This window comes from Phyllobates terribilis, unplaced genomic scaffold, assembly GCF_046119375.1.
Source record: "Phyllobates terribilis strain yellow unplaced genomic scaffold, ASM4611937v1 Scaffold_5__5_contigs__length_657084704, whole genome shotgun sequence".
NCBI lineage: Eukaryota > Metazoa > Chordata > Amphibia > Anura > Dendrobatidae > Phyllobates > Phyllobates terribilis.
The window spans coordinates 463,550,155-463,575,825 of NW_027362765.1; the positions used below are offsets into that span (position 1 = coordinate 463,550,155).

The 25,671-nt window shown below is 45.2% G+C and overlaps 1 protein-coding gene across 4 annotated transcripts in view; it reads left to right on the plus strand.

Annotated features, from left to right (window-relative positions):
* JMJD1C (jumonji domain containing 1C) overlaps nt 1-25,671 on the plus strand; it is a 244,772-nt gene that overhangs the window by 139,854 nt on the left and 79,247 nt on the right. For 2 of the 4 annotated variants that reach the window (XM_073685401.1, XM_073685402.1), the window contains exon 3: nt 22,500-22,613. In XM_073685401.1, the coding sequence (XP_073541502.1) occupies nt 22,500-22,613 (114 nt within the window). Of the gene's footprint in view, nt 1-10,719; nt 11,028-11,066; nt 11,451-22,499; nt 22,614-25,671 lie in introns of those variants that run through there. The other 2 variants (XM_073685403.1, XM_073685404.1) reach the window with 2 other exon arrangements.

The following is a 25,671-nucleotide window of genomic DNA, read 5'->3' on the forward strand; positions in this document are numbered from 1 at the left end:
TGAGGAAATAGCATTGTGGTAGTTTTTCTGATGTGTGCTGCAGTCTTTGTTTCCAGGACTATATCAATAAACCTGTTCTTTGGCTGTGTAGTAATGTAGCTCAAAGGTGACTCTTCCGGCATCAGTTGCTTCATCTATCAGACGTGTACATACCACCCATGTCATTTCTCTTTATCAGGGGGTTTAGTGACTGGAGAATTGTTTTGAAACAGGAAAGTCCCTTTTTATTTTTCTTGTATCTTGCTCACAATAGTTACAGATGTGTGCAAGAATGTCTGCTCGGTTTTTTTTGTCCCCTGCTGAATATTCTGAGCTTAATCTGGATGCAGAGCCCTTTAGTCTGACCTATTAGGGTATGTGCACATGTTAAGTATTTGCAGGAAAAACACTGCGTAAAGTAGTGTTTTTTTTAATGTGCTTTTGTTGCAGATTTTATCCCACTCATTAGCATGGGTGAAATCTGAGCAAAAACGCTGAAAGAATTCAAAATGCCGCAGGGACAAAATAAGCAACGTGTGAATGAGACTTCAGGGTTCTCATTCACTTTGCTGGTTCTAGGAAATCCTTCAGGTCTTGTGACAAATCTGCACAGAAAAGAACGCGGCAAAAACTGCAACTTGTGCAGAGACCTCTAGTATGGTTTCTTATAAAACTGGGGGCTTTACTTCTCTTATGCAATATTTATATTCATGTATCACTAAATAAAAGGATTATTTTCTATATTGGCTGGATGTCATGAGATTGGGTCCATGCACAGCGGCTGTAAGATGGGGCCTGGATCTCAAGATAGATGCAAGTCCCACCTCTGGTACCTGCCTGCATGAAACATTTATGGCGTATTCTGTGGATGCTCCTTTAATGAGATGTTAGAACCCCTTTAAAGAAATTGTCTCTTTAATTTTCTCTGATATGTGGACCGTCAAAGTGAGACTCCTTCTCAGAACCCTCCTTAGTGTGGAGCGCTACAAACTAGGGCTGGTGCATATGACTGATTTTTCTCTGTGGTTTTCACATATAGCCTTGTACCCTTGATATTCTATGGGGCTGTGCACATCTGATTTTTTTTCTTTTCCCCCTCTGGACCAAGTGCTTTGCTGAAAAAATAAAAAAATTGTAGACATGTCTAATTTTGATCCTAGTGTCTGATCAAAATCGTCAATGCAAGTCCATGGGACTGTGACAAAATCAGACTGCGCTCGGTCTGCTTCGATTTTCATGGACTGACCGAATGGGGAAGGTAGAGATACATTATTTTTTTCCCCCCTTTGATAAAAACTGATGCGAGCCTTCTGAGTTTCATCGTTTTTTTTTTCGGATTTAGTAAAAACAATTGTGTGACCCTACCCTTGGAGTGCGGGTACATTACCCTTGGATGCACATGCAGCAGATTTTCCTTCGAAATGAAAAATCATCCAAGTTTTACCTATCTGCAGTGTAAATTGAGAACAGCACAGTAGATTAGGAATCGCAGTACAGCAGGTGACCAGCAGCATAACGTCACCATTCCTGCAGTGATGGCCGCAGTGGTGTCTTATTTTGCTGCTCCATCGTGTGAATGCGCACTGATATTATACTGACTCACCGTTAGGCTTTATGCACAAGAGTATTTGCAGCAGTGTTGGGAGGAAAAACGCTGCGTAAAATACATACGTTTGTGATTTGTTTTTTTCTTTTTGTTTATTTTCCATTCATTTGAATGGGTGATAAATGCTTAAAAAATAGACATGTAGAATTGAAAAAATGCTTTGGTTCCAGTATGCAAGGAAAAAAATGAGCTGCAGGTGCATGAGGTTTCAGAAATCTCATTACTGTACTGTAAAAAGCTGTGTTTTTTTTTTTTTCTTTTTCTCTGCAACAAAATCGCATGGTGTGAACAAGCCCTTAGAGCCAATTACTTGGTTAGTCATATGTATACATTTCAACAATGGTATCAAACGGCAGAGCCAAAATATTTTGAGCACTTGGAAGCACTTCACCTCCATACACATTTGGGGTCTCATGGATAATTCTTCTATACAGCTCATGTGTTGTGATATGAATGTTCCTGGATGCAATAATGATATTGGCAGCAGGTATCCCACTAGTAATCTTTGGAAGTAACCTTAATACATATGTCGGTATATAGTGTTGAATCATTATTCTGGATTTATTAATAAATATACAGGGAAAATATATATTTTTGTACCGTGTTAATCAGTAAATAAAAAAATATTAAGATTTAAGAGTCCTCAGTGGTTGATACCTTATAATGGCTAACTGAAAAGATGGTAACAAGTTGCAAGCTTTCTAGACCAGGGTTCCCCAACTCCAGTCCTCAAGGCCCACCAACAGGTCATGTTTTCAGGATTTCCTTAGTATTGCACAGGTGATGTAACTATTGCCTGTGCTGATGATGGAATTATCACCTGTGCAATACTAAGGAAATCCTGAAAACATGACCTGTTGGTGGGCCTTGAGGACTGGAGTTGGGGAACCCTGTTCTAGACCACTCGGGTCTCTTCATCAGGCATAGACTGAATAGTCTTGAAAGCTTGCAACTTGTTACTTTTTAATGGCTAACTGAAAAGATGGTATCAGCCACTGAGGACTCTCAAATGTTAGTATTTTAATAAATATACATACTGACAGAATTACTCCATGTGCCATATTATAGTCCTTTTGATGGGTATGAGTATGACACAATATATACGGGAGCGAGGGACAGGGCGGCCATGTCTGAGGACTGCTGCCTCTTGGGTCATTACGTACTATGTAAGATTACATACTCATTAGTTTCTAACCTCCTCACAGGGTTCATTGTATCATCTGCAATTATCAGATGCTTTCAGGAGAGTTATGGTAAGTGCTGAGCTTGATCTTCTCACTGTGGCCATGATTCATCTGGTGAGTAAGTGCAGAGTGGATTGTCTACCACACACTGGTGTACTGCCAGCCCCGGCTGTTCCATCACTGCCTGGCCTTCCTTTCCACTATTTATTGCAGGAAACCTATAGTTTCAGTACAGGGTATTAATAGCCATCACTGATTTTACTACTTTGTGGTTAATTCATTTGGCCATATGTTCTATTCCATGAGCCTCCTTTTTTGTCAATCACTTTTTAGGAATACTCGTGCATGGTCAACCCAAAATCCTACTTTTACCAAGCATCTAAACCCATGTCAGTTGCAATGGAGACAGAACTGCCATATCACCTACTGCGTCTGGACTTCTCATAGATGAATCTAGAAAGCTCTCTTCCTTTTTATCTACGCTGTGGGGGTGGTGTTTTCTTTATATAGTGACGGCAGAGCGTGATGATGTTTAGTGGCATGATGGCATTGTATGGTTCCCTATTACAGAGCCATAGATGCCTGATAGCGGGCGTGCTGTTATCTACAATACGGATGGGGACTGATGCCGTTTTTGCCGGGGGGTAATGCTGTTTTTGCTGGAGGGCTGATGCTGTTTATGCCGGGGAAGCTGATACCGTTGGCCTGTTTTCAAGCCAAACAGAAGAATGGATATAAAAGAAGGTGTATTTCGTGTATATTGATTATTTGAATCCATTGCTGACATTGAGTCAAAAAACAACTGATACTAGAATTTAAATAGTTTTTTTCTGGCATTGGATTTGGAGACTTGCTAGTGCACATTCGGCAATAGTTTCGTGGTGACAGTCTGTGTGACATGCCACTAGTATCGTGCAATAATTAGCAAAGAATCTGTGCACGTTCCTTGCTGGGTGTGAAGGCTATCCCCAGTAGCTGCACCATCCAGCCAGCACTAGCGTCTCTCCATGCCAGGTTGGGCGGTAGAGTATGCCTTGACAGCCGTGAGCTAGGTCCTAACAGTGTGAGTTAAATATATTGATATGGATGTCACCTATGGTAAATGGGCCTCACTTCTCGTCCCTTAGACAGTCTTAAGGCCCCCATACACACTAGAGTAGCGTCGGCTGAGCCCACTGATATCGACAGGTTACATTAACAGTCTAACATGTATGGGGGGCCGTCCTGACTGTCCTCCTACTGATGATGTCCATTTTTGGACAGCCGATCCTTTTTTTTTTTTTTTTCTTTTCTTTTGAAGACCCGTATGCAGAGATGTCTGGCTGTGGCTTTCTCCTAGAGGACACTGGAGCGCTCGGCAGAAAAAACACTGCTGTATATGGGGGTGTAAGGCAAGATGGCTGCTGGCTGGACCATCTGCCCAACCATTATTTAGCTGAAGTGTATGGGGGCTTTATGCTATAAATACAAGCTAATCTGATACGGTTTGGGAATTTTGGACAAGATGAGCCTTTTTAAAGGGAATCGGTCAGTAGGATGAACCCTCCTAACCCGTCTATATGGGCATGTAGGTCACAGGAAGCTGAATAAAATGATACCTTGAGATCTGATGTCTAATTCCAGAGAAATCCACATTTTTCTTATATGAGCTATTAAGATCTGGACATCGATCTCCCTGAGACTCTGCCTCCAGAGGTTATAGTAAATGAAAGGGGGTGTTACTAGTGTGAGACATGTAATGACTGACAGTCTGCTCTCCTGATCTACATGTCTCACATTGGTAAATCTGTCTATCATTTACAATAATCTCTGGAGGCAGATTCGCGGGGAGATCTGTATCCCGCCCCTAGATCTTAACAGCTCATTTACATTATCAAAAAACATGGATTTGTTTGGAACAAGACATCAGATCAGAGGTAGCAAGGTATCCTTTTATTCAGCTTCCTATGACCCACATGCCCATATAGATGGATGGCTTCTGAAGGGTGAGCTTACTGACTGATTCCCTTTAATACTTTTTATGCTTTGTAACCATGATTTTATTAGTGGCCATGAAATGCTTTCCCTTGAGCCCCAGCCACAAAACAAAACTAGAGTTGTAAATCTATACTTATTGTGAAGCAGGGCTTCCTTCTTTCCAGGGTGTTATTATGCAGAAGTCCAGCCAACTGTACTGACAATGAATGTGTGTGAGTCACCGGCACGACGGCTACATGTTAAGTCTTGTTTGCTGGAATTAGGGCAATGAACTTTGCTTTTCTGAACTAGTTGGAAGATTGGGTGTTAATAAAAAGAAGCTATGGGCTGTAGAGGCGCTAAGGCGACTGTAATCTGTCAGGGTTTGAGACGTGTGTCATCGGAGTGTCCTCTGATTGTCTCGAATGAGAGAATTGCATCACAGGTGTGGAGAAGACTGAGAACTTAATTTCATTCTGAGTCTGTGGATGTCGGACTGCACTCTGATAACATCCAAGTGCAGTCTGATGTCTCACATGCACCCATAGACTTGTATGGATGCACTTGATCCGATCATTGGACGCACCCGCAGCATGCTGCTAGTGTTTGGCATGAGAAAAAAATTGCAGATCTGCACTGCCCTATAGTATAACATTGGTCTGAGTGCTATCCGATTAAAACCTCGCATAACACTCAGCTGGCTTATACGGCAGTGTGAGCGAGCCCTTAAAGGGATATCAGTGATTACAAAGTCGATAGTAAGCCTAAGTGCTATCATATTGCCATGTAGCCACCATTGGCAGGGTGCGTGTACTTTTAATGGCAGCCTGTATTCTTAGTAGGCTGCTCATGAGTATTAAATGACTGCCTTTCATAGGAATACATTGGAGGAGTCTTCTACTCACTCATTTGCTACCACTTTTCTACAAAAAATGCAATTCCATAATATATGCACGAAAACCTCTCCAAATTGAAGTTTTAAAGTGGATTTGCCACCAGATTTCACTATACAAACTGAATACATTATTGAATAGTTATCTTGGATCTGATGAGCCTGGTGTACTTACTTAAAAAATCCATGTCAGCATGGCTGTATAATTGTGATAACAAAATGAGCATTTTATGAGTCCAGCTGACGAGAGAACTTTCTGAGTCAGAATGGATTCAGTCTCTGCCAACCTAACCTAACCGCTGCAGCTTGTACTGAGCAGTGCAAGATCTCGGCAGCAGCAGGGAGGAGGCACACTGAGGAATGGTCACTGAGGCTAGGTGGACGGAGATTGCGCTAAATTTTCATAAAGGATTATGCAGCTATACTGACATGGATTTTCATAGTATGTACACCAGCCTCATCAGATGTGAGACGTATTTAGTAATGTATGCAGGTTGGATTGTGAAATCTAGGGACAGATCCTCTTTGAACATTGGACGAGGCATCAGCATCGCCTGGTATTTGTGCTGTAGATAAACATGTATCAGTATATCACTAGAGTGCTTTGGTTACACCCATAACTACAAACCACTGTAGTGTAATAAACAGGAGAAATTGGGAACACCACCTTATGGTAAATTCTGTACCTTTTTCCGCTTTTCAAAAGTGTCAAAACTTGCAGATTTTCATGCACCAATTATAGGAAAATACTGATGCAGAACCCTTGACAAACATTCCCAAAGGGCAGGTTTCTACAGATTGGATTTGCATTGGGAAAGTCCCCTCCAATAGGTGGCACAGTAGTAAGCTAGCTTGCTTTCTTCTGGAGGAATAAATACCCTTTTCCCCACTCCAGGGAGCATTGTATGGCTTATAAGTCTCCTTACACCAGCATGTGGTTTCCACATAGAGAAACCGTGCCAGACAGAAAAATGTTTCCAGGCGAAAACAAATTCAAGTTCTTTTAGGCTCTGCCTACACAGCGACTTGTCGTACGACAGCAATTATCGTTCAAGTAGCGAGACCAAAACCAGCTGTGCAGCTTTTCTGTGAATTGCTCTTACTTGGCCATTTTAAAATTGTGATTTTTCTGTAAAAAAAAATAAATCCAAGTCACATGTAACATTGCACTTGTGTTTGGATTTTCTGTTGCTGATCACATTTTGAAAACATATGCGACTGTCTTTGGAGCTCATAACACAACACTATGGGGATCATTAGTTGCAATGTTGCTGTGTAGCCCTGGCCTTAGGGATACAATAGGGGCCTATGGATACATTGCTGTGCAGCACACAGTGTGCGCTTTGATGAGACCTGTGCTACCTGGTGTCCTCAGCTCAGGTACAGTACAGGCGTTCTTCCTGCTTACAGAGAATCAGGACTGAGTATTTATAACTCGTATGTGAATCCATTTTTATGGCACCGTAAAACTGCCGTGCAGCAGAGGACACAGTGTTTCTTGCACAACAAGCATCCACCGGCTCCCAGCCAAGATGGTAATTGAAGGTCAGACTATTAGCCGAGTGCAGCTCACTGAGCAGTTGGAATCTGTAGGAGACTGATAGTGCCAGGCTACAAAGACGCCTCTGTTACTGGAGGTATTACACATTCCCCCACAGATGAATCCCCCTCCTCACATTGAGTAAAACCGTTCATCAGGGCTTCCAATATACATGATTACGTATCTGACAACTCCTACACTAATAGATCAGGTAATGGTGTAAAGTGCCTGATATGAAGCTGTTTACGGCACAGCGTGCGCTGGCGCTTGTAAGGCCCCGTTCACACGTGATAGAGCTGACATTTATTTTGACGCAAATTCTGCTCTGGAATCCTGATCGGATTTGATGACCCATGTGAGAGTGAAGTTTCTGCAACCCCATTCACAAACCTTGGAATATGTTTGGATGCCTTTTCCTATGCATTGTGGGAAAAAATCTGCAATGAAAAAAAGTAGCAGAGAGATTGAGGGATTTGTGCCGTTAAATGATTGATCCCGCAGCACTTCCAGAGCAGAAATCACAAGTGCCATGCTCTAATTTTGCCCTGGAAATACACATCAGTGTTTTAAAGGGTTTTGACAAATATATTTATACCAATGTATGTGATTCCCTATGCAAATGATAACTTGCTGATCACTGGGGTCAATCTGCTGGGACCCCAATGTATCAATCATTAGAGCAGTGTCCTGCAGACATTTGTATTAAAGGAGCTGAGGTCATGCATGTATACCCATGCTCCCTGTGTTCTCTATGGGAGATGCCGCCCTCCTGCGCCATTGGTCCCCCGCTCTCTCATGCCATAAGACCCATCAACAATGAATGGAAAGGTGGTTTACATGCACAAGTCAATTTTGGGGCTGCAGACCCTTCGTCTTGTCTGTGTGGGTGACACTTATCTCCTGGTTTGGTCATATAATTAGTTATTGGGCCAACTAATCTGCTCACTTCCTAATCAGAGTTCATAGATTTAGGACCTTATTTATTATTGCATTTTGCTATTTTTTTTTTTGTCTAGTTTTTGGTGTTTTTCATTAGTGCCTTGTTAATTTAATTTGCACCTTTTTTAAAGTCTGTGTGTTTTCACGTTATTTATGTTCGCCATTTGTGGGCAGGGCCTGGGGTTTCCATTTAATTCATCAGTTTCGACTTTTTTTTTTTTTTTTTAAAAAGTTGCAAATATTTTAGTGCAGATGTAATTCTGTCCTTTCCGGGAGTGAATCTATATCCGTCTGGAGTTTTGGGGCACAGATTTTGCAACCTTTTAGCATCAAATGAGACTTTGTGCTTTAAAAATTCTCAAAAAGGTGCATTTAGGAAAAAAATAGGATTTTTTTTTTATTTACTACTTTTGTGTGCAAAGTTCATGAACCTTGTGCTTAATTTTTTTTTAAACCTAAAAAACCTGACAAACCCGCAAGTGATTAATTGGACCCTTCATCTATGGCATATGTGTCAAACTCTTGGCGCACTGAATCTGGTCCTCAGGCTCGCGACGCTATATGGAGGACTATGTGGGACCCATTATTCTGTATGGAGGACTATGTGGGGCCCATTATTCTGTATGGAGGACTATGTGGGGCCCATTATTCTGTATGGAGGACTATGTGGGGCCCATTATTCTGTATGGAGGACTATGTGGGGCCCATTATTCTGTATGGAGGACTATGTGGGACCCATTATTCTGTATGGAGGACTATGTGGGACCCATTATTCTGTATGGAGGACTATGTGGGACCCATTATTCTGTATGGAGGACTATGTGGGACCCATTATTCTGTATGGAGGACTATGTGGGACCCATTATTCTGTATGGAGGACTATGTGGGGCCCATTATTCTGTATGGAGGACTATGTGGGACCCATTATTCTGTATGGAGGACTATGTGGGACCCATTATTCTGTATGGAGGACTATGTGGGGGCCCCTTATTCTGTATGGAGGACAATGTGGGGGCCCCTTATTCTGTATGGAGGACAATGTGGGGGCCCCTTATTCTGTATGGAGGACAATGTGGGGGCCCCTTATTCTGTATGGAGGACAATGTGGGGGCCCCTTATTCTGTATGGAGGACAATGTGGGGGCCCCTTATTCTGTATGGAGGACAATGCGGGGGCCCCTTATTCTGTATGGAGGACAATGCGGGGGCCCCTTATTCTGTATGGAGGACAATGCGGGGGCCCCTTATTCTGTATGGAGGACAATGCGGGGGCCCCTTATTCTGTATGGAGGACAATGCGGGGGCCCCTTATTCTGTATGGAGGACAATGCGGGGGCCCCTTATTCTGTATGGAGGACAATGCGGGGGCCCCTTATTCTGTATGGAGGACAATGCGGGGGCCCCTTATTCTGTATGGAGGACAATGCGGGGGCCCCTTATTCTGTATGGAGGACAATGCGGGGGCCCCTTATTCTGTATGGAGGACAATGCGGGGGCCCCTTATTCTGTATGGAGGACAATGCGGGGGCCCCTTATTCTGTATGGAGGACAATGCGGGGGCCCCTTATGCTGTATGGAGGACAATGCGGGGGCCCCTTATGCTGTATGGAGGACTATGTGGGGCCCATTATTCTGTGTGAAGAGCTGTATGGGGATCACAGTTGGGGGATCATACTGTGTTGGGGTCACCATACTTTGCCAAGGAAGGTACAATAGGGGCATCATACTGTGCGTGTTGGAATTCACTGTGGGTGTATTATACTTTGTTTGGGGGGCACTTTTGTTGGCATATACTTCATGGGGGGCAATGAAAGGGGAATCTAGGGGCTTCAATAGGAGGAAAATTACTTTGTAAGGGCTGCAAAGTTATGAGATATTCTTTTCTGTGATCCCACTGAATATTAAGGATTTTTTCGAGGGGGACTGCTTGCTTCCGCTATGGGACGCCATGATTTCTTTGTACGCCCAATGCTCCGGTCATGTGGACGGTCTCTTAAGACTTATTAATGTCCTTTCTTTGTGGGACAATACTTTTAAGTTTGTTTCCATATTAGATGAGAAAAAACATCCTTAATTGTAGACGTAGTAGATGTCAGGGCCTGTGCACCTGAGTGTCATCCCTGCTCTATGGGAACATGGTGAAGCCCCCCGCCATTATTGTGAGTAGGTCCCACTTTAAGACTTTTTGTGACGTCCCCCAGCGCAGCGGCTCGCTCCATGGCCCCCATCTGTGCCCCTCAGTGTCTCTTATTTCTGGGGGCTCCTCTCTTCCCAGGAGAGTTGGTCAGTATGGGGGAGGCTTCCGGGGGGATTGTCGGTGCCCCCATGTATTACACATACACGGAGGAGCCCCTACCCACAGAAGACCACTTGTCTGGCCGTCGCGGGGAGGCGTCCATGTTGGGGACACTGCTTGCTCATCTCCATGGTTACAGCCCTCCCACACAGCGTGGTTCTCGGGATAGCCGTGTGCATGTCGCGATAGTCGGTGCAGTCCGTCCGGTGATGTGAGTCGCTGAGCGGCAGCTGTGACGGCGGATAATCCGCACCCGGCTCCGCCTCCTGCCCGCTCCTCCCGCGCCCTCCTTCCCTCTCTCCCTCCCTCCGTCCTCCTCCTGCCGCCGCCGCAGCTCCGCCTCCTCCACCCCAAGATCCGCCATCCTTCCTCGGCAGCACTCGGCACTGCGACTCCCTGGGAAGCCCCGGCTATGCCCGCGGGGAGGACCCCACCTCCGGCCGCCGCTCACTAGGAGGCTCGTAGCCGTGTCCCCTCCTCGTCCTCCTCCCGGCGGGGCCGCTGCTGCCATCATGACCCAGATCTGGGCACTGCTCGGCGACAAAAGCCGGGGCTGGTGATCCGCCGCCCTGTGCCCGCTCCAGCCCGTGCCCCCCGCCGAGCCCTGGACTGTGCCCGCTGTGGCCCACCGCTCAGGTATTCTGCTTTCCTCCTTTCTGCCTCTAGCTCACCACCATTGAGGCCATAGCTGTCCGGATGATTTCTCCCCTGGTCACGGTAGCGATCGCCGCCGCGTCCGAGACGGGTAAGACCCTCTGAAATCCAGAAAATTATTTGGCCAGTACATTGGACTTGGTGAAATATCGTCCGCCAGTCGTGCTCAAAATTTCAGCACGAAGTGAGACGGAAACGCGGCGTAATCCCCCCTTCTATTGCCGGACCCCGGGCTGATTCCGATTAAAGGCTGTCGGGATCGATCATCATTTCTACCAGTCATCGTCACGTCTGTGGCCGGATTATGGCACTGCCCAGCTGCCGTTAACCCTGTCACGTACGCCATCGAATGGGATGTCTGATTATGTGCTGTAACCGGACCATCTGCCGCTGTCTCCAGGACTGGTGGGTATAAGGCGCTGGCAAGCTGCTCGTCTGTGCATGTGACTCGGGTTTAGCATAGTCTGCTGAGTTCTGCCAGGACTCACATGTTAACGAGGGCAGCGGGCACGATGGTGGGTACCAGCCAGGGTGAGGGGGTCTGCTGGAGCAGGCGGCAGGTTTCATATTGTGGAGTGAAGCACATGTCAGCCCTGGGCTGCGTTTCCTGTGCCTTATTAAGCCAGCGCTGTGCTTGCATCACTCCCAGGCTGGGGCTGATTTCCTTTGACTTTCAGGAGGGTTTACTCCGTGTTTTTCTCTGTATTTACTCACGTCAGTGGAATGTGTTACCGCTCAGGGGCCCGAGCAGGATGATGTAGTGACTGGCGCTGCTTTTTGTCTACTTTGGTGGCATAATAAACACAAGGTCTGTGCCTAGTTGAAGAAGGGGTTAAACTACTACAGCCACAGCCTGGCCTGGCCAGCGCGGAGATTATACGGTGCCCAGGTTTGTGTGGATGCCTCTTCAAATTTGAGCGTGCTTCCATATGGGATTTAGTTTGTGAACCCTACTATGGTGTAGCATTGGCATGTTGTGTACAATGCTACAGAACATGTTGGTGTTATGTGAGTAATAGGATTTACGGTGCTGTCAGGTCTAAAGCTGGCCAAAGTATAGCGATAGAGTTGCTGATTCACTGTATGAGAAGTCATTGTAGCCATGATCAAGATGTAGAACTTAAAATGAGCGAGGGGCTCTCTACCGATATCGTGATGTGCTCACACTGTCCTGGGCGTCCGAGGCCCGCTGGCGCGAGCGGCCGAGGCCCCACTTCGCAAGGAGCCGACTGTACAGATGGCGCTTGTTACATCTGTATATGGTGATTGAGCATTTTTGTGACATATGGGAAACCATATTGGGGGTGCAATCACTTCCATCATACGTGAACGTCCCAGAAATGGAAAGGCGTCAGTGGGGGAAGGTTAGGTGGCCAGTGAAATTCATTATTTTCTAGTTTTTTGGAATAATCTTGACTTGAAAATAATCTCATTGGTCAATTAGTTGAATAAGTTCCATCTTTTATGGCTTGGCTATTGAATTCCAACTGGTTTTGGCCTACAGTGACTTTGGACATTCCAGTTGTGATGTCGGTAGCGGTTGTGGGCAGTGTGGATTTGGTATACATGTTGTATTTGGTCCCTTACGTTGTGCATGTTCGCCGAAGGGTAGTAGGCACCACCCCAGATGTTTTACCCGAGGCCTCCCAAGCTGCCATCTCGTGTATTCTCCTCTGCCAGCTAGTAGTCATTTAGCATATATCGTGTGCACCTTGTGACCCTGCACCAGAGGCTGGCGCTCAGACATGTGAAAGGAAGTCAGATTTGCATTTTGTCAGCGTCCGTCAGGAAGGGAAAATGATGAAGTGCATTGCACAATGGTATCAATTCTAGTACTTTGCCCATTTGCTGCCCTTCAAATGCCAATAAAAGCTATTCCTGCGCCTCTACCGGTCTACGTGCAGGTGGTTTAGTTGAAGATTATTGCTGCTGTTTTTCTTATAAAGTCGTCAACCAAACTTCTCAACGCTGTAAACTGTTCCATTATGACTTTCTTTCCAGGCATTTCCTCCAAGTGCAGAGTTTACGCATAGGTAACAGAGGAAAAATGCTGAATAATGTGCTATCACATAAACTTCTCCACTCGGAAAGCCAGCGAGAGGAGGCTTCATATTGAGCAATCTGCCTAAAAGATTTGCTACTGGTGCTTAAAGCTTGGCCATACCCCAGAAATCTGGGCCAGCGACTTTCCGGATGACTCAATGGTCATGGTTGATCTATGAAAGTAGTTGTGGAGGACAATGCTAGTTGAGCTTTCTCTGAGCTCCCATTGTTTGTCAGGATGCAGGTGATTTGAGCATGCCCTCAGCGCACGTCTATCAGATCTCCAGTTGTGTCAGCTATACCCAACTACGATTCCGAAAAAATCCATCATATTAGAGCAACATATCCATGGGTTTTGGCCTTCAGGTGCCATCTTTTTCCTGTCACCCTGTGAAATGTAGCAAGAGTTGGCAGAAGATGGTCGAACTCATCCTTTATGACCTTCTAAAATTTATCTAGTTTCCAGAAGAAAATCAATATGGCTTTCTGAACCTTTCCATGTTGCGTTTTGTGTAGGCTATGGACACTAGTCAAGACTTTCATCAGGTGTATACGTCGGGGAGTTTTTTTTTTCTCTCCTCTGTATATAAAATCAGTCTGCAGTTTAAAAAAAAAAAAAGCCAAGAGGACTTTTTTTTTTTTTTTTTTTTTTTTTTTGACTCAGTCACGTGAATGGAGGAGACCTATTGTTTTTTTTGGACATTCCCCAACGTATACACTAAACGCAAACCTAGTCTGTACAGAGGCGTATTGAGGCATGGCATCAACCAACGTTTAGCCCAGCAGCTAATGCCAGGGTGGGAAATACACAAGTTCAGGAAAATGTACAAGTTGCAGTGTTAGACTTTATTCACACCACAGGCTACATCAGCAGTATACATTATGATAGGGAAAAAGAAATACGGTAACATTTAGTCTAGATTTGGGCCCAATGTATGCACCAGAATAGCCGTACACTTGCTTATGGCACTCTTCACACGGGCCCACCAAACCAAATGGCTGAATTTGGTGTTAATAGACTATTATACAGCGGGTGAAATAAGCATTGAACGCGTCATCAATTTTCTAAGTAAATCTATTTTTAAAGGTGTTATTGACCTGATTCACCAATTTTCACCAGATGTAGGTGTGACAACCTATCTAATCCACACAGGCAAATAAATCACCATAGCTGTCCATAAATTCTGTGTAATAATGAGAACTGACACAGGGAAAAGTGTTGAACACGCTTACTGAAATGTATTACTTTGTACAAAAGCCCTTGTTGGTGATGACCGCTTCAAGATGCCTCCTGTATGGAGAAACTAGTCGCATGCATTGCTCAGGTGTGATTCTGGCATATTCTTCCACACAAAAGCTCTTCACGTCCTGAAGGTCCGGTGGGCTCCTTCTATGATCTCTGAGCTTTAGTTCCTTCCATACATTTTCTATTGGATTCAGGTCAGGTGATTGACTCTGCCATTCTAGCAGCTTTATTTTATTTTTCTAAAACCAATTGAGTTTCTTTGGCTGTGTGTTTGGGATCATTGTCTTGCTGAAATGTCCGCCCTTGTTTCATCTTCATCATCCTGTTAGATGGCAGCAGATTTTTATCCAGAATGTCTCCATACATTTGTCCATTCATCTTTCCTTCTACATGTTTGCCAGTGCCGTATGCTCAGAAACGGCCCCACACCATGATGTTCCCACCTCCAAACTTCACTGTTGGTATGGTGTTTTTGGGGTGATTTGCCGTGCCTTTTGGCCTCCAAACAAGGTGTGTATTATGGCATCAAAAAAGTTCAGTTTTGGTCTCATCTGACCAGACTATTTTCGCCCAGTTTTTCACAGACTTGTCTAAATGTTGTTGAGGAGACATTAAGCATTCTTTTAACTTGCTTTTTGTTCAGCAATGGAGTCTTGCTTGGTGAGAGTTCATTACTTGTTGCATAATTATTGTGAAGTTTAGAAGTTCTTCAGTAACAAATGCCATCAGTGTGTTGCACAACAATAAGGTTGCGAATGTCTTGAGACAGCTCACTGGTTTTACTCATCATGAGGTATTTCTTGTGTGGCATCTTGGTAATGAGACACCTTTTTATATTCTATCAGTTGAACCAGCTGATATTATTTATCACTAAGTGGCAGGATTGCTTTCTAATTAAGAATGTATTCCATCTGGTGTCATGACTTTCCAAGGCTTTTTGCACCTCTCGTTCTTCATGTGTTTAATACTTTTTTTCCCTGGGTCATTTCTCATTATTACACAATTTATGGACATCTATGGTTTGATTTCTTTGCCTGTGTGGATTGGATGGATTTTCACCGACATCTGGTGAGAATTTCATGTCAATAGCACCTTTAGAAATATATATAAAAAACTGACATGTTCAATGCTTATTTCACCCGCTGTATATCTATGGACTCAATTACATGGACATTTCCATAAAGAAAAGCTTACATTTTTGCGAGGACTGACATTCTTCTAGGGTTTATCTACCTTTATGATGGAGGGAATGCGATGGATCCCCCCCTACATAATTGAAAATAAGGAGTGTTTTTCCAGTGCACTGAGATAAGCAGATATCTGTTTGCTTCTCTGTGGGACTTTTATTGTAGCTGTGGGGTCATTTATTTCTGTGTTTTGCTCGTTTGCTGTAAGACTGCTGGCCGATCTGCAGTGAAATGATTTTTGTCTTCACTCATGGTAAGTTTATCTGTGATAAGGTGACCCATCTGTACATCTATCCTTCCTACATAACCTTCAGTCTGCGTTCAGACAATGCAGATAGCTGTTTGACCTTTGACAGGATAAGGACAGTCCCGACAACTCGAGCTGGCAGGGCTCTGCCTCTTGAAATTATCTTCAGAGAGGACTCATTGACCCATGATCAATCATTCACGGTGGAATGTGCTGCTGGCTGTTCTGCGTTCTCCTGCCGAGGATCTGTCTAAGGACACGGGATTGCTTTTTAAAGAATTTTGGATGCATCTTATCCAGCCCCAGCTATAGGGATTTTACCCTTCAAGGTGCCCTAATCTACATTATATTGGATGTATATAACCTGCATTTTCCTGCAGATGTGTAAGCTTTTTCTGAACGTCGTGACACTCTTTAAATAGGTTACCTAATGCTACAGGTTTTTTTTTTTTCTCTAATGGTTATAATTTTTTTTGCTGATGTGTAGGTGTCTATCAAAGCCACATTCAATGAAACCTAGATGTACAGATCAAAAGGCTTCATGAACGTTCAACCAACACACGGGTTATACACTGCCTTAGATATTTTGTCTGTAGGTCATGGTGGTCATTGGCCATTGTACAGGTTTTCAATGTGAGTCCTTCTTAGATTTGTGTAAATGTAATATGTGGGCCAGTAACACTTTGGCTTCCTAAAGGTTCCCTTAAATGTAAGATTTTGGCCAAATATTTGTTTGGTTGTGAGCTTTCCTTCTCAACTTCCCCATAATAGTGAGAGGTAGAAGAGCCGCTGCCAGACCCCTCAAAGAATGACTCGCAAAGTCAAAGGATTCGGCTTGCTAAAAGCAAAAATGCCCAGTTCCTTATCTTGACATCTGCATCTGGAAAGAGTCGTCCAAATATAAGCTTTGGCTGGTTGATAACGGTTGACTGCCGTTGACCTAATGGGATTTAACATTTTGTACACCCATTTGGCCCAAGAAGCAAATTGCTGTGAGCTTATTCACCAGGGTCCAAATCAGATCAGGTAATGACTCACTGGTGCAGTTTATCTTGGGTTGCCTCTTATACGTTTGCACCACAAGATTTCATCTTGCCCCATTTTTCCACTGGGAGCATTGATGGTTGCAGTGGCGGTGGAGTGGCCTGTCGTTGTGGAGTCCTGTTGTGTATGGAGTCTTATTACCACTAGCTGCTGCCATCTTTTGGACGTGGCTTCTAGCCTTTTGGAAGGTGGATCTAGCAAGTTTGTTTTCCCCTTTCTTAGAAGGAGCTAATTTGCACAACTTGCTGAACCATATGTAGCTCTGTAAAGTGTATGACCAGCTAAAGGCACATTTACTCTGAAAGATCATATTTTCCTGAGAACTCATTTTATGATAATCTTGCAGTGTGAACAGGCTGCTGATCACCTAATGAATGAACAAAACGCTTGTTCGTCGGGTGAGATGATTTTTTTTTTTTGCAGGCTTAAACGTAGTCGTTCTCGGCGGCACATCGTCCTGTGTAAATGGGATCTTCGCTGTCGAGAACCGCGGCAGCCTATGAGCAATCTAGGTCGTTCAGTGCGTATCGTTTTTTGGTCTGCCAGGCTTTTAAACCACCTCTGATCAGTAAATATTTAGTACCACCAGTCTGTGTGACTGGACCCTTAAGTGCTGGGGTACATATTAGTAACGCTTACGTCATTCGTCTTTAGACATTGCTCTTATCTCTTGTGTTTTCATGTCAGTGTGTTAGTACAGTTTCCATACAAGCGCCTTATCACTTAGGCCTTGGCCCTTTTCCTGGGACTCTTTTCTATCCGGCTAAACAAATAAACTGTTTTTGAGCTGCTCACTGAGAAGAGGAAAAAATGTGAGTTACAGCATGAGGAAAGCAGAATAGTGGCGACGTATGGTGCCGACCCAGAGAAAATACTGTGATATTTGGGCTCTTTACTGTGAGTGACAGGAAGGGGTTTCAGAAGGTAAAACTGTCCATAAGGTATGGAGCTCCAGGAATACTTAGCAGAAGGATGAAATCATTAATTACCGGTGTATGACCCATGCTCTGAGCGTTTATCCGCTGTTGTCAGCGACCGGCTGGGTGACCTGGGTGACCTGGACCGGCCGGGTGACCTGAACGGTATCACAGGACCTGGTTAATCATTAAGAAGTTAGCCTAGATTTTTGTTATCTCAGATAGCACAGCTTGACTGAAAGACAATATACGGAAAAGCACATAGGATTCAGATTACAGATATTATACTCCCGTGTTACATCTGGCATAAAAAGAGAACAGAAAAAAATCTCCTGTCCCGCAAGCCAAAAATTACTGTATTTGTTCCTCTCCGGGTTCACAGTTCCTCTCTGCTTAACCATTAAGATGTAAAATAATTTATCCATCGCTCTCCATTCCAAGGCCAAGATATACAGCTTTAAGAAAGTGATTATTCCTATGTTATAAGCAAGCAAAGCTGCTGTCGGGCTGTATTGAGCCTGTCTATAGGACCAGGTAGTGGGGATTACACTCTGGGGACAGCTGGCATGGTACTGTGCAGTGGTTTGGTTTGTCCAGACCAGCATTTAATGATAGACATCCAAGTTGACATTTTGAAAGTGATCCTTAAAGGGGTATTCTCAAGATTATTCTCCAGCATCACGTCTCCCCTGCCTCCCGGCTTCCTTCTTGTCATGTGTGGTGTGCTCTTGATGATCAACCGTTCTGGAGGTGACATGTTTGCTCCATTGGCCCAAGTTGTGCATTCTCCATTTTTATAAGCCGAGTCAACTTTGCCTTTGCAGCGCTGGAGGAAGGCAGAGGTGCTGATACTGTTATCCGGCCAACTTTAGGAGCTTTCAAGCACTATAGCTTAGAGGTTGATTGCAAGCACTCCTTTCATTGCCTAGGAAACTGCTCACCGCTGATGGACTTCATTGGTGGCCGGTAACCTAGACAATGAAGAACTAGTGTAAAGTTAAAAATTTCTGTTCTTGATGACAGAGAGGATTTTTAATTACAAATAAATTGCAAATTTGCTTGTTTTTACAAGCGCTTTGCAATTTTAACCACTTGTGATGTTGAGAAAACCTAAAAAGGTTTTGTAGGACCAAGAATTGCACACCTTTCCTACGGACTGACCATCTAGATTTGTTAATCGTTAGGACCTGATCACCATGATCATACCGATCAGCAGAATGGAGGTTTGTGTAGCCAGGCACATCTGGTTCTCCCTACTTGTATCTGTGCTTGTTACTGCAGTTTATCATCATTGCAGGATCCGCAGATGTGCCAGAAATAATGAGTAGATTGGGGAACTAGCTTTTGGTTGATTGGTAGGGATCATCCTAAACTGAACAAATATTGATTGCTATGTTAAGGGTAAGTCATCAGAAACGCCTCCAAAAGGAAGAGCACCCATCTGTAGTTGGCTGTTTTAGGGGTTCTTGGCCCCTGTCTGCACAGAGTGGGGCACTGGTTAACTGGGTGAGAAGCCTTTGATGCCACTCAGAAAAGACATGGAAGGGTCTGTGTATTGAATCTCTTCATTGAGAACCAGTATCCCACCTGAACTCCCCCCAACCTACATGTATGCACAGAAACAAATCTACTCCGAGGTGATCCATGTGTCCAAGGTGACTTTTACCGACTGGTTAAGGCATGAGAATGCCTTAACCAATCAACCAACATATATTTTTGGAGGGGGTGAGGGCAGTTTTTCAGCTGGCAATCCCTTTTTTTATGACCTATTATCACGTGTGGAGATTTGTCCTCCACTACAAACTATTCCCTAATGAAACAAATGGTGAAATCAACCACTAAGGCAGAGGAGGATCTCTGCTTGTATCAGAGCCCATTGAAAACTGGTAGCCTTTTGGGTGGCACGCTAGGGAAAGTGAGCCATTACAACATGCCACGGGCTGCGGTGAGGGGATGGGTTTGGGGAGACCTCTGATGGCTGGAGCTGTAGACAAGCGCTCACTCTAGCGCTCTCTGTAGGTGCCATCACATGGCTAGCACGTGCTGTTTGCAGACTTAAGCTCCTTCCCTATAGACATAAAGCCTTGTGACTATTATTCACATGTGTGTAGCTTGTAGCCATTGATTGGGTACACTTTCTGCATCATGCAATGTTTTTTTGCTGTGGTTTAGAAAGATGAAGGCTCATTAGCTGCCTGGATGGCTGACAGCCCGAGGGTGCACCCTTTATATCCTGGGATCTGGAAGCCACAGAATTTCCTGTTCTCTGCAATGCAAATAATATTTCTGCTTGAAAAATAGTGAAGCCTCTGTGGCCATTTCCATTGTCCTGTGTCCAAGAATCTCTCCGAGGCCAAGCGAAGTGTGTCATTGAGGAGAGACGATGGAGAAATAATATCCATGACTACTTCCACATAAAAAACGTTTAATTGAATTGAGCTAGTTTTGGATCAGATTGCCAGAGTTTTCTATGCTTTGTGTATTTCTGAGATGGTGAACGTTCTTCCTGGAGGTAAATCACTATTGTGGTTTTGACACTGGCTCTTGCCTTTCACTAATGGAGTTGAGGCCGGCTATCGGATCCTTGGCATTGCGCTCTGGAGCTGAGCACACTGCGGTGTCTGTTTCAGCCAGAGACCCACTGAGATCATAGGATAAAAATCTGACCTCACCTCGCTTCCCGGGAGGATCATATGCTGCACCCACAGCCATGTGTTCACCAGCCCAGACTACTCCAGTAGAGAATAATATCCCCCTGATGTGTGTATTAACTCCTTGTAAGGAAGGCGTTCAGCCAGTGTCATTTATTCTATTTCTTCTCTATGGTTTTTAATCGTTCTCTGATGTATATAAACCAGTGACATTGTTGGGAAGTCTACCAGCACGTTACTACTCAATTCCATTTGTATCTCTGTGCATTTCCAGTGTAGACATAACTGTTCCTTCTTTTTTTTTTCTGTGTCTCCACTACACCCTAATCCAGGGGTGGGCTATTAATTTTCCCAAGGGGCCACGTGAGAGACTCTGGCTGTTGTGGAGGCCGAACCAAGTAAATTCTGCTCAATATTCATATCAACATATTATAATTTAAAATTAATATAAAATTATCACTTAATAGTGAATAGAATGAAGTATTCGTACCCCCCTATATAACGTATGAGCCCACCTTTATACAGCGAGTCCACACATCCTACATACATTGAGCCCCCACATAGCCCCTTTATATATAGTATAAGCCCCCACACAGCCCCTTTATATATAGTATGAGCCCCCACACAGCCCCTTTATATATAGTATGAGCCCCCACACAGCCCCTTTATATACAGTATGAGCCCCCACACAGCCCCTTTATATACAGTATGAGCCCCCACACAGCACCTTTATATATAGTATGGGCCCCCACGCTGTCCCCTTCTATACAGCGTGGGCCCCCACGCTGTCCCCTTCTGTACAGCGGTGGGCCCCCACGCTGTCCCCTTCTGTACAGCGGTGGGCCCCCACGCTGTCCCCTTCTGTACAGCGGTGGGCCCCCACGCTGTCCCCTTCTGTACAGCGGTGGGCCCCCACGCTGTCCCCTTCTGTACAGCGGTGGGCCCCCACGCTGTCCCCTTCTGTACAGCGGTGGGCCCCCACGCTGTCCCCTTCTGTACAGCGGTGGGCCCCCACGCTGTCCCCTTCTGTACAGCGGTGGGCCCCCACGCTGTCCCCTTCTGTACAGCGGTGGGCCCCCACGCTGTCCCCTTCTGTACAGCGGTGGGCCCCCACGCTGTCCCCTTCTGTACAGCGGTGGGCCCCCACGCTGTCCCCTTCTGTACAGCGGTGGGCCCCCACGCTGTCCCCTTCTGTACAGCGGTGGGCCCCCACGCTGTCCCCTTCTGTACAGCGGTGGGCCCCCACGCTGTCCCCTTCTGTACAGCGGTGGGCCCCCACGCTGTCCCCTTCTGTACAGCGGTGGGCCCCCACGCTGTCCCCTTCTGTACAGCGGTGGGCCCCCACGCTGTCCCCTTCTGTACAGCGGTGGGCCCCCACGCTGTCCCCTTCTGTACAGCGGTGGGCCCCCACGCTGTCCCCTTCTGTACAGCGGTGGGCCCCCACGCTGTCCCCTTCTGTACAGCGGTGGGCCCCCACGCTGTCCCCTTCTGTACAGCGGTGGGCCCCCACGCTGTCCCCTTCTGTACAGCGGTGGGCCCCCACGCTGTCCCCTTCTGTACAGCGGTGGCCCCCACGCTGTCCCCTTCTGTACAGCGGTGGCCCCCACGCTGTCCCCTTCTGTACAGCGGTGGCCCCCACGCTGTCCCCTTCTGTACAGCGGTGGCCCCCACGCTGTCCCCTTCTGTACAGCGTGGGCCCCCACGCTGTCCCCTTCTGTACAGCGTGGGCCCCCACGCTGTCCCCTTCTGTACAGCGTGGGCCCCCACGCTGTCCCCTTCTGTACAGCGTGGGCCCCCACGCTGTCCCCTTCTTGACAGCAGTGACGTCATCACGTCTGCTGTCTGTCGCACACGCTGATTGGTGGAAGAAGGAACTGGCAGTATATAAAACCTATCTTTATGTATCTCATCCACATGCAGCCGTCCGCTGTGATCTTTCAGGCTGAATCTGCTTGGAAGTTCCCATCGACTTCAAAGCAGGAAGCCATGTGTAAGTGTGGCTACTGCGTTGACCTCAGTGGGAATAGTGCAGATGTAGGACCACCATGATTTTGATGACCTTTCAGATGAGGACTTTATTTTGTTGATGTCTTAATGTTTCCCCTTTCTTTGTTTTTAGGCTTTCAAGCCCCTGGTTGGGAACGGAGCGTACAAGTCCATAACCGCAATAGAGTTTTTAGTGGAGAGACATCTGGAGTTTGCAACTGAAGATGGTGCCTTTCAGCCCTATCAGGTAAGGCTGGGTGAGAATAACAGGAGGTCTCCAGGCGGTGCCACGTCCTAAGAGGGTGATTGTATTATTAGATGTATTTGCTGTCTGGCCCCTCGGGTGGAAATCTTGTTTGTGCTGCTGATTTTAAAGTGAAAATTAAGAGACTAAACACGCAGTCCTATGATTTATAGTCCAGCGGCAGTTTTTGGCTTTTTGCTTTCTAGGGGGATGAGTTACGTAAAGGAACCAGTAATTTATCACCCTGTGACAGATGGATACGATTAGTAGAGGGATTAGGTTTGTCCCAGAAACCCTCCTGTAACTATAGCTGACAGGATAAGAGCGCCTACCTCCACCTCTGTGTACAGACCTGACATTGGCAGCTAAGTCTGGGCTACTGGCCCGTTACATATTGTATTGTATTGTCTGCTGGGCATCCTTTTTTTTTAGGGCTTCATAGTTTCATAGTTTATAAGGCCGAAAAAAGACAAGCGTCCATCCAGTTCAGCCTATTTCTTGTGCACTGCAGCTATTCCGCAGCGTTGATCCAGGGGAAGGCAACAAAAAACCCCATGCGGTATAGGCCAATTTACATCATTGAGGAAAAATTCACTTCCCGACACCAATCTGGCAGTCAGATTAAATCCCTGGATTAATTAACTATCACTAAGCATAAGATGTATTTTTATTGTTCTCAAGAAAGGCGTCCAGGCCTCTCTTGAACTCATTAAGTGAGTTGGACATCACCACTTCCTCTCCCAGAGAGTTCCAGAGTCTCACGGCTCTGACCGTAAAGAATCCCCTTCTATGCTGGTGCAGGAACCTCCTTTCCTCCAGACGCATAGTGTGCCCTCTCGTCTTTGTCACCATCCTTGGTATAAACAGGTCATGGGAGAGATCTGTGTACTGCCCCCTGATGTATTTATACATGTTTATGAGGTCTCCCCTAAGCCTTCTCTTTTCCAACGTAAATAGGCCTAATTTTGACAACCTCTCTGGGTATTCTAGTCCCTCCATTCCCTTTATTACCTTAGTCGCCCTCCTTTGTACCCTCTCTAGCTCCAATATGTCTTTCCTGAGCACCGGAGCCCAGAACTGTGCACAATATTCTAAGTGCGGCCTTATCAGCGCTTTATACAGAGGAAGAACAATGTTCTCATCATATGCCCCTATTCCTCTTCTGATGCATGCCATGACTCTATTTGCCTTCGCAGCTGCTGCCTGACACTGGGCACTGCAATTTAATTTGCTATTAACCAAGACGCCCAGGTCCTTCTCCATGTCAGATTTCCCCAACGGTTTCCCATTTAATATGTATGGGTGACTGCTGTTTTTCTTTCCCATGTGCATGACCTTACATTTATCGGCATTGAACCCCATTTGCCATTTCTTGGCCCAACTCCCCAATTTATCTAAATCCTCCTGTAGCTGTGCCCTATCCTCATCTGTATTAACTACTTTACAAAGTTTAGTATCATCTGCAAATATTGCTATTTTACTATGCAACCCTTCCACTAGATCATTAATAAATATATTAAATAATATAGGGCCCAAGACAGACCCTTGAGGCACCCCGCTAGTAACCCTGACACACCCTGAGCTTACTCCATTGATAACCACCCTCTGCTTTCTATCACTCAGCCAGCTATTTACCCACTTGCACACATTATCCCCCAGACCAAGCATTCTCATTTTATAGACCAACCTTTTGTGTGGCACGGTATCAAACGCTTTGGAGAAGTCAAGGTATACAACATCCACTGACTCTTCCCGGTCCAGCTGTGAGCTCACCTCCTCGTAGAAGGCCATCAGGTTTGTTTGGCAGGAGCGATCCCTCATGAATCCATGTTGATATGGAGTTAGACAGTTATTATCATTAAGATATTCTACAATAGCATCTCTAAGAAATCCTTCAAACAATTTACCCACAACAGACGTTAAGCTGACTGGTCTATAGTTCCCGGGGTCACTTTTAGACCCCTTTTTGAATATTGGTACCACATTTGCTTGGCGCCAGTCTAGTGGGACAGTCCCTGTCCATAGAGTGCTTGAATATAAGATACAGCGGTCTGTCTATCACATTACTTAATTCTTTTAGTACCCGGGGGTGTATGCCATCTGGGCCTGGTGACTTGTCTATTTTGATATTATTTAGGCGTTTCTGAACTTCCTCCTGGGTTAGGTGGGTGATATTTAGCGGAGGGTTTACTTTATCACTCTGCATTTCCTCCGATAAATTGTTTTCTTTTGTGAAAACAGTGGAGGAGAAGCTATTGAGTAGGTTTGCTTTACCCTCATCGCCCTCTATGATTTTACCCAGGTTATTATTCAATGGGCCAACTCCATCAGTTTTAATCCTTTTACTGTTTATATAGTTAAAGAACAGTTTGGGATTCGTTTTACTTTCCTTGGCAATTAGTCTCTCTGTCTCCTCTTTTGCTATTCTTATTTGTTTCTTACAGATTTTGTTTTTTTCCCTATAAGATATTAGCGCTTCCTCGCTGCCTTCTTGTTTAAGTTTACCGAAAGCCCTTTTTTTGTTTTTCATTGCCCTCTTGACTTCCTTATTTAGCCACATTGGCTTCCTCCTATTCCTAGCCCTTTTATTCCCATAAGGTATGTACCTTCTACAGTGACTATGTAGGACTGTTTTGAAAATTTCCCATTTTCTATCCGTGCTCCTATTACTGAAGATACTATCCCAGTCTATAAGGTGAAGGGCATCTCTTAGCTGATCAAACTTTGCCCTCCTGAAGTTCAGTGTTTTTGTGACTCCCTTGCTGGGCACCCTACTGAAGCACATGTGGAATTGTATAATGGTGTGGTCACTATTTCCCAGGTGCCCCCCGACCTGCACCTCAGTTATTCTGTCTGGCCTGTTAGTTAATATTAAATCTAAAAGGGCCGTCCCTCTAGTTGGTTCCTGCACAAGTTGTGACAAATAATTGTCTTTGATAATTGACAGAAACCTGTTTCCTTTCTGAGATCTACAGCTTTCGGTTTCCCAGTCTATATCGGGGTAGTTGAAGTCCCCCATAATAATCACCTCGTTATTTTTTGCTACTTCGTCTATTTGTCT